Raw genomic sequence first — 8,796 nt, 5'->3', positions numbered from 1 at the left:
TGGGGAGCCCAGACGATCAAGAAAAGCCGGGACCATGAAGCCACATTAGTTGCTAGGGAATTAAGATTTGGTAAAAATTAATGTTGCCCTTCTTGCCAACATGCCTGCAGCCTCCCAAAATTCGAGCTGTTTGAATTTTGTTGCTAGCTAGAAACCAATCACAAGAAAACAGTGCTAGGAAAGAAAACAAAGAAAGAAGAGAGGATCGAAGAATTAAAACTACTAATTAATAACCTATAAATCAGTGCAGTCATCATATTGTTCAAGTGATATAATGATCAATCTTATCAACAACTGTGCTGTGATATTTAGTACGCAGAGGGAGGGAGCTAGGGAGGGATCGAGGGAGGCGAGATAATAATGATCTTTACATATAGTGGAGTTTCAACAGGTCAAAACAAGAAAGAACTACGTTAGTTCAAGAAATTAAGGCATCTAGGTCAGTTTCCTAGATTGCATAATATAAGAGTAGATGATCCAAGAGAGTTAAACTAGGTTTAGTTCAAGAAAAACAAGGGTTTTAGGCCTCCTCTTCATTCTTGCTGAACTCTACTTTTTCTTTAATAATAATAATAATAATAAGGCCAAGAAAAAGAATAAACAGTCACGCTAAAGATTTATACTTCTCAACTACCCCATTTTCCTATGCTCTAGCAAATTTTCATATACTTGAATTATTGATCGGTCTCTTAGTAATAATATCACGGGTACTAACCATTGAAGAAGAAGAAGCTGGGGATATGATTTTTTTTTAAACTAGATTTCTAGTTAAATTTTGTTCAATGGTTCGATCCGATTATAAAGTGAATCGACAGAGATCACATATATCTCTTAATAATCACAATTAAGACAGGAGATTAAAATTAACAAAAAATTAAACACTATACGGTTGTTGTAGCAGCAGCAGTTGCTGCAGCAGCACCACTATCAGCATCACCACTCCCCCCTCCGCCACCACTAGTAGAGCCACCACCAGCTGCCTCCACCGACACATTCACCGTAGCAACAGCAACATTAGACCTTTTTCGCTTCTTCTTCTCGTAAGGAATCCCTCTAGCTTTAGCTTGACCTTCTCGAACTTCCCTCAAGTAAATCCTGACAGCTCTAGCCCCAAAAGGGTTCGATTCTGGCCGTCCACCGTTTTCTTCATAAGCAGCTCTAAGCCGTCCAATTAGCGCATCAAGACTACCCCAGGCCTGCTTAAGTGGACAAGAGCAAGGTGCTGGCGGGTTCGGGTGCCCAAAATAAGGACAGCCCGTTATGTGGACTTTGGTCTTACCAAATTGATCCAAGTATTTCAAGAACTCGATCACATGTGCACCACTGCAACGAGCTAGAGTTAATGGTGGCTTGTGGTTCTTTAAGTACTGTAAGAAAGTGTTCCAGTCTCTCCTCTTCTGCGACTCGTATCTACTTGGCGGTGCTGGCGGTGATGATCCCTCTGGTTGCTGTTGTTGTGGCAGTGATGCTGATGCTGAAGATGATCCCGCTGATGGACCCGGTTCTCCACTATTCGGGTCGGGTGCAGAAGCTACTCCAGATGTTGAGTCCATGAGAGTGTTGATTGGGGGTGATTTTTGCCAATTTCTTGACCAAGTAACCTTGAAAGCTTTTCGGACTAATAAGAGTGCAGTAGTGATATCAGCACAAATAGCTGTTACGTTTCTTGTGATAGAAAAGAAAGATGGCGCCGCTGAGCTCTGGTTTTTGTATGAGTTTGTGAAGATCTTTCCAGGGGAAAGAGATCGTGTTATGAGTTTCTTTATTGGTGAGAAGGAGGGGGTTTTCAGGAAGAAGAAAGACGAGAGAGAGAGAGTGTTTGATTAGTTGATGGGACGTGAAAAGAGATGAATGAATGAATGAATAGGACTCTTCTTACTTCCTGAGAGAGAGAGAGAGAGAGAGAGAATAAGCAAGAGCAAGAGAAAAAAAAAACAAAAAAAAAAAAAAAACGTAATAGGCAGAGAGGGTTATGGTGGTCGTCAAGAGGATTTTATTCACATGGTGGCCCCTGGTGGACAAGACAGTGTTTACTATTCACCACGGCGGCCCCTTCCTCCACTCTCCTTTCTTTCTTCCCCCCTCGACTCCAAATTTCCAATTCTTATATACAAATTACTGTGTTATATCGCAAAAACTTTCACGTGCTTATCAGGTGCGTCCACACAGCAAAGTGAGGGGGACTAAACTAAGAGTAGAGAGCGTGGTGGCCACGGGTGCAGTAAGGCGCGTTGATTTGGTGGTCGTAAGGTAGTGGTGGATTAATGGGGGTCTTCTTAAGGTCAAACAAAAATTTGGTGATGGTGGAGTGAACACTACTACTGCATAGGATTCTGTATACTGTTTTGTTTTCTCTGCCTAAAAATGGAAATTTTTGCTTTGATTTGATATCCACAACTTCTTCTCTACACCTCTACGACTCCTTGATAATTAATTAGCCTCTGCCGATCGAGTCAATGGTGTCGCTACTCACTGATTCTGATAAAACTGCTTTTAAAATGTTAATTACCCTCCCAAAACACTGCTTCTGCCTCCTCTTTCTCGCCTGCACGGTTGCGTCCCTGCACATTTCAATCGCTATGGCAAATTGTGTTTTTTTCAGATGATTGCTCTTGTTAAACACTCTTAATGTACAGTGCTATTTATTTAAATATATTTGTGTTTTTAGAGAGAGAAACGATGGTTTTATTAATATTAAACCGATATAAAACCAATTACTCTGTCTTTATTGTAAGAAAATCGAACAACAAAACTTTCACAACGTTTGTAAATCACACATGGCATTTCTAGAAATAACAGCTAATTAAAAATTTAAATTGTTAGATAATATTTAAATATATAATTTTTATTATTTTTATATATTTTTAAGTGAAAATTTTTTAAATTTAAAATATCCATATATTTATATTATTTTGTATTTAATTTTTATCAAATAAATATAAATGATGAGATTTGAACTCAAGATTACTTGATCATCAAGACTCTAATATTATATATAAAAAAAACTATTTTAATTTAAAAAATTAAACTATTACATGAGATACAGAATATAACTTATATAAAGATTTATAAAACAAGATTAAAAAAAAAAAAAAACCAGTAGCTCGTACAAGCGTTCTTTTGCTGCATGGATCAATTAATAGAAGAACAAGTCGCCCTATCAGATTCCATTTATAAAAGTTTTTAACCGGTCAGCGTTGTCAATGAATGTCAATTGTTTCACATAATTTTCAAAACTTTTATTTAAAGGATCTAATCTCTTGAATCTAATCCAAATACCCAAGAATCAGATTAAAAAAAAAAAATTAAGCCATGATGGCATAAAATAAAATAAAATAGAAAATCTTATTCATATAAAAATATAAAAATAAATCAATAAAAAAAAGGTTTTCACGACTAAAAATAAAAAGAATCATGGTATTTATTTAAAAATGGTCTGGCTAGCAGATATAATTGTTAAGAGCCATTTAATAATCCAAATCAATCATCTCTTTTCTTTATAGTTCTGGAATTTATTGTGAACACTTAAAAACACCATCATATAAAAAAAAACACTTACTTAATATATCTATAATCTATATCATTTATTTGATCTTATTCTCTCTTTTTTATCCTAATCCAGCAACAGATTAATTATAATAAATGCATTTAGATAATGTTTAATGCGTGTCTTAGGGCTTTTGTTATTTAAGTATTGAAGAATTCATGTATCAGTTTCAATACTATATATATTATGATTGATCTTTGATAATAATACAATCAACAATATTCACTGACTTTTGATGAGATTTTTTTTATAAATGTTGCACTTTCTTAAATTGCCTATATATATTGGCAATTATAAATACATCATAAAATATATTTACAATACATTTTTTTTATGGAATGTCGAGAAAATGCTATTTAAATAAATCTTGTTGTATCAGCAATAGCTTTTATGTTTTTGAGCAATAGAAATGCTCAATTTAACTAGTCATCTTAAACATTCTTTAAATTTACTCAAGATCATGTCTCTTTCCTTCTTTTAATATTGGTGGATTAAAGAGAGAGTGAATAGAAAAAGGGAGTGCGGGTTAAAAATATTTTAGGTGGATTCACATAGACATGATTAAGCATAAGCCAAACTTTTGAATGGTTGTGTTGATAATCTTTATTCTTTTCTTATTAATCAACTAAATTGTGTACGAGTTTATGATTAGTTCCTTACGTTACCCTTTTATGCATGGAAATTTGTTTAAATATCTATGGGAAACTCTGCTTGACTAAATATCCAAACACATGTTCCTTGGATTTCTCCTTTGATATTTTTTATTTAAAGCTATGTTTATTTACTGAAAAGTAAATTTTTTTTAAAAAAAACAATCTTTATAAAATGAGAATTTATTAAAAGTAAATTATTTTTTTATATTTAGTAGAATTATAAAAAATAAGTTGGAAAATACTTTCAAGTATATGACATATTGTGGAAAATAAACTGAAAAATAATTTATTAATATTTTATTTTTTATCAAGTTTATTAAAAGAATAGGGACCAAATCTGACATAAATAGAAATCTAAAAGAATATAAATCAAATCAATCAGATAAAAAAAATTTAAAAAAATCATAAATTATTTCAAATAAAATAAATAGTAAATAAAAAAATTAAAAATCAAATTGATATAAAAATCAAATCAAATTCAAAGAGACAAAGTTAAAAAAATCAAAATAAAATATATATAACAATTAAAAAGTTTAATAATCAAATTTAATATAATTAATAAATATAAAATTTTTATTTTTCACGGCTATTTAAAAAGTGTTTTCCAAAAAATGATCATTATAATTTAAAAAATAACGTTTGCAATTTCAGCAACTCCTTTCTTTCCTTCTTTCTTTCCTTAATAATAAATAGCAAGATTTTTTTTAACTGCTCTTTGAAAAGTGTTTTTCAAATAATGACAATTATAATTTAAAAAATAACGTTTGCAATTTCAGCAACTCCTTTGTTTCCTTCTTTTAATCCTTAATAATGCTTAAAAGCTCCATTGTTCAATGATTGCAGTATCCTGTTCATGTAGATAGACAAAGACCCTGCCCCACGAAATCGATTAAATGAAGACATGGAATCGGGAGGGCCTGGGCGTCCCATATCTGTAATGCCTTGCTTTGTCTAATATAAACATATGCCGTGGTACTCTTAGACATGACCTCTTGAAATGACCAAGTGTCTTCAGAAACCGAGGATTTATTATCTCCTAATAATCTCTGCCCCATCAACACATAGAAACCCCACCGTGCTCTATTCCTTCTAGTTCTAGCTACATGGTTTTCCTTGATAATTCTTTTTCTTCACATTTCTCGGTTGTGGACGTCACGGTGGAGATAGCTATAGGGGAAGGGGCGCCCCTGTATTTGCGTGGGGTTCTTGCCAGGCGTGCTTAGCACCTACCTTCTCTCCTCTCCTCTACTCTAGATGTTTTTGCTGAAAATATCCCAAGTTAATTATGAGACCAGCAATCCGTTGTTTTCCTTCAAGTACTGTTTTTTTTTTTTTTTCTCCTTTTTTCGTGGATTCGGACACTGATTGAGCAGGGTGGGGGTCCAAAAACGTGAGAAGCAATAGCCTACGAAGCAATTACGCATAACTGGTCATAGATCTGCTGTGGACTATATGCTATGCAGCCGCTGGTCCTGACATTGTATAGCTTCAATTGCTTTGCTAGGAAAATGAAAGTCAATTGCGTTGCGTAAACATTACACGTATCATGGTTCTTATATGCTTCCGCGTTATGTCAGAAAAATATTACAGAATGGGTCCACATGCAGAACGTAGTTTTTAACGAGACCCGCTCCTGATATTCAAGGTAGATAAACTCTAAACAGAGTTATAGCCACTTCCGTGCTTGAAACGAGATCTAGAGACCCAGCTAATAGATTGTAAGAAGAGAAGGATTCTTCAGTATCTGAAACACGTGAGATTTAAAACATGATATCATCGGTTGTTATGAGCCAATCTTGCTTTGCAGGACGGTATAGGACGACATCGTTCTTCAAGGAAATTGCATAATCAGGCCTAAGCCCAGCAAAGTCCAAGTCTCATAAGGGATCGAAAGGGCCTCCTAAAACTCCTCTTTTCTTCCCTGAACGAAGAACCTAATTAAACACGAGATAAAGGGAAAACATCATTAAAAATAATGATTACAGGGGAAGAATAGATCCGCGTAGGCTCCTCGTAGCTAGGTTGCCCGAGTTATTTATTTTACATGAAGGAGATTAGAATATAAATATATACAGGCAGATCCCAAAACCAAAAGGAAGAAATCTAGCATTTTCCGCATCCATTTACGTGGGCAAAAACCTTCCACGGTTGCAGATCGATCACACCATCTAACGCATACACACACACACACACACACACACACGAAGTCATCTCACAATATATAGTAGTAGGAGACAATTTGACTCGTGACTGCTTAGGATTCTTAAACATGTTTCACAAGTTGAGATAATGGTCATTATAATATGATTCTGAGGTGTGATTCCATTTGCAATCAACTTGATTCAATACTTGTAAAGGTGGGTCAGTGCATGATTCCCGTGATACGTTGCCCGGAATAAAATCGCTCATAATTTCATGCTCTCCGTGATTATATTCCAAATTTTGGTTTGATAGTGATATCTCTATGTTAGCCTTTTGTTTGTATTTTTATTTGGTTAGGAGCTCAAAGGCTGGGCTGGTCTCTCTAGCTAGGGGCATGATGGTGTGGCGCAACCTCTTTTCTTTTTTTCTTTTTTTTTTTTGACATCATAGAAACCTCCGTTAATAAAAAGATGGAAAATTCTTAAAAAACAAAAAAAAAATGTAAGCACTCACGGCACCGTTAATGCTAGGGGTTTGTCTAGAATTGTATTTTTTATTTAAAATTAATATTTTTTAATTTTTAAATAGTTTTGATGTGATGATGTTAAAAATAATTTTTAAAAAAATAAAAACATATTATTTTAATATATTTTTAAATAAAAAAATAATTATTATTACACTTTTAAACACAACTCCTAATAAAATACATACCTAAGCTACGAGAAATTAAAGAAATAAGAACATGGATCTAAAATCACTTATCGCAGAGGATGGCAAGTTAGAACTGAGAATCGGCTGTAATGCATGGAGCATGCCTTGACCAAAGCTCACATTCAAAATAATCCAAGAAAATACATCATTGTTTATATATGGAAGATTTACTTAAAACTCAGAGTGTAGATCGGACTAAAAATCCCTCCAAGTTACCATTTTTTTCTCTTCCTTTCAGACACTCCACTACGAAGAGGGAGTCCGAAAAATCAAAGAGGCATAATTGTACAACCTCTCTTACAATAAAATAAAATAAAATAACTACAAAATAATGCTGATCGAAGACTCCATCGTAATTAAAGAAAAGCCATATTATTTTGTGGTTTGTAGTGAACCAGTGCGAGGTTGGACCGATTGAAGCTGCACGTTACGTTCAAAGTTCGATATTGCGTTTTAACCGGGCTAGCATGGGATGAGTAATTTTATTTTAAAAAAATAAATAAATTGTTTTGAAAAATAGTAAAATAATATGACTGTTAATCATTTTAATTTTCAAATGAAGAAAATATAATTAATATGGTATTTGATTTAAAAAATATATACATTATATTATAAATATCTATAGCTCAATATATATAACCCAACTTTCTTTCGTTTTATTTCATTTTGTTGTGTTAAAAGCTTCAAGCTCTTTTAATTTATTTATTTTAATTTATTTTATCCCATTAAATTATATTTCAAGTATCCGAGGCTTCCATCTCTATCTTCACTGTTCCAAATGTTAAAAAGTTCCCCCACATTCAGCACTTTCAATATGTGATGTAAGTCATCAAAAATATGACAGACAATTTGTTTGTTTAAACTCCACCGTAAAAATGTTGCGAAGGCAAGACAAATCGTTACCTTTTGTTTGTTTGGAAAAAAATTGAGAACTTTTGACTTTTCAGGAAAAAAAAAAAGAAGAAAGAAGAGGGTGACAGCATAAAGATTACATGAAGGAACTGTTTATTTTTACGTCCTAGTCATGTTTTTTTTTAAAAAATTAGTTTTTTAACTTTAAATTAATATTTTTAAATTATTTCGATTTACTAATATTACAAATTATTTTTTTAAAATAAAAAAATATATATTATTTTAATATATTTCAAAAAATAAAATAAAAGCAGTACCTCAAAGTTACTGGCCGGGATGAGAGCAGCTCTTTTAACAGTGCAAAAATTTACTTCAGAGGCTGTTAGAATCTTGATACACCATGCAAGAAGAGTGAAGGTAAATATTGAATTTGTCATTACTTCGGGGAACCCCTTTTCTTTATTGGCTGGTAGTACTTTAAAAATGGTGGGGTTCAGTAGCAGTACTATATTATTTGCAGTGGGATTCCAAATGTCAGTGGAATTAAAGAAAGGAAAAGTTTTTTTATATATATATTTTTTATTCCTTTAGGCATTCAGTAAACTTACACCTAATTTAATTAATTTTTATAAATTTTAAAATTAATAGTTAAATGAGTTTCTAGTAATTATTAATATTAATAATCATAAGACTTGAGAATATTTTAAAAAAATAAATTGATTTGAACTTCTTACCATAGGACAATTATTAACGTGAGTGAGAGAGGAATGGAAAAGATGGGTAACTTGTGAATCTGATTTAAAGCCCTCACCAAGAATTTTCGAGTGACGCAACGCAACATAACTACAAAAGGGAAAACGAGGACGGGTGCTTCTTTTCTTTTTTCCGGGT

General features: G+C 32.9%; 1 protein-coding gene across 1 annotated transcript; it reads right to left on the bottom strand.

Annotated features, from left to right (window-relative positions):
* Positions 1-717: 717 nt before the first annotated feature.
* Positions 718-2,093, bottom strand: LOC118027555 (protein LIGHT-DEPENDENT SHORT HYPOCOTYLS 6). The gene has a single exon (XM_035030930.2). It carries the CDS (start codon positions 1,551-1,553, stop codon positions 882-884), a length of 672 nt encoding a protein of 223 aa, XP_034886821.1. The 5' UTR covers positions 1,554-2,093; the 3' UTR covers positions 718-881.
* Positions 2,094-8,796: the final 6,703 nt, after the last annotated feature.

Source organism: Populus alba, chromosome 9, assembly GCF_005239225.2.
Source record: "Populus alba chromosome 9, ASM523922v2, whole genome shotgun sequence".
NCBI classification, from domain to species: domain Eukaryota; kingdom Viridiplantae; phylum Streptophyta; class Magnoliopsida; order Malpighiales; family Salicaceae; genus Populus; species Populus alba.
The sequence above is the reverse complement of the archived record's forward strand: the minus strand, read 5'-3'. Positions and strand labels throughout refer to the sequence as shown.

Coding starts and splice junctions, on each gene's coding strand:
- LOC118027555 (XM_035030930.2), bottom strand. CDS start 1,553: ATGGACTCAACATCTGGAGTAGCTTCTGCACCCGACCCGAATAGTGGA.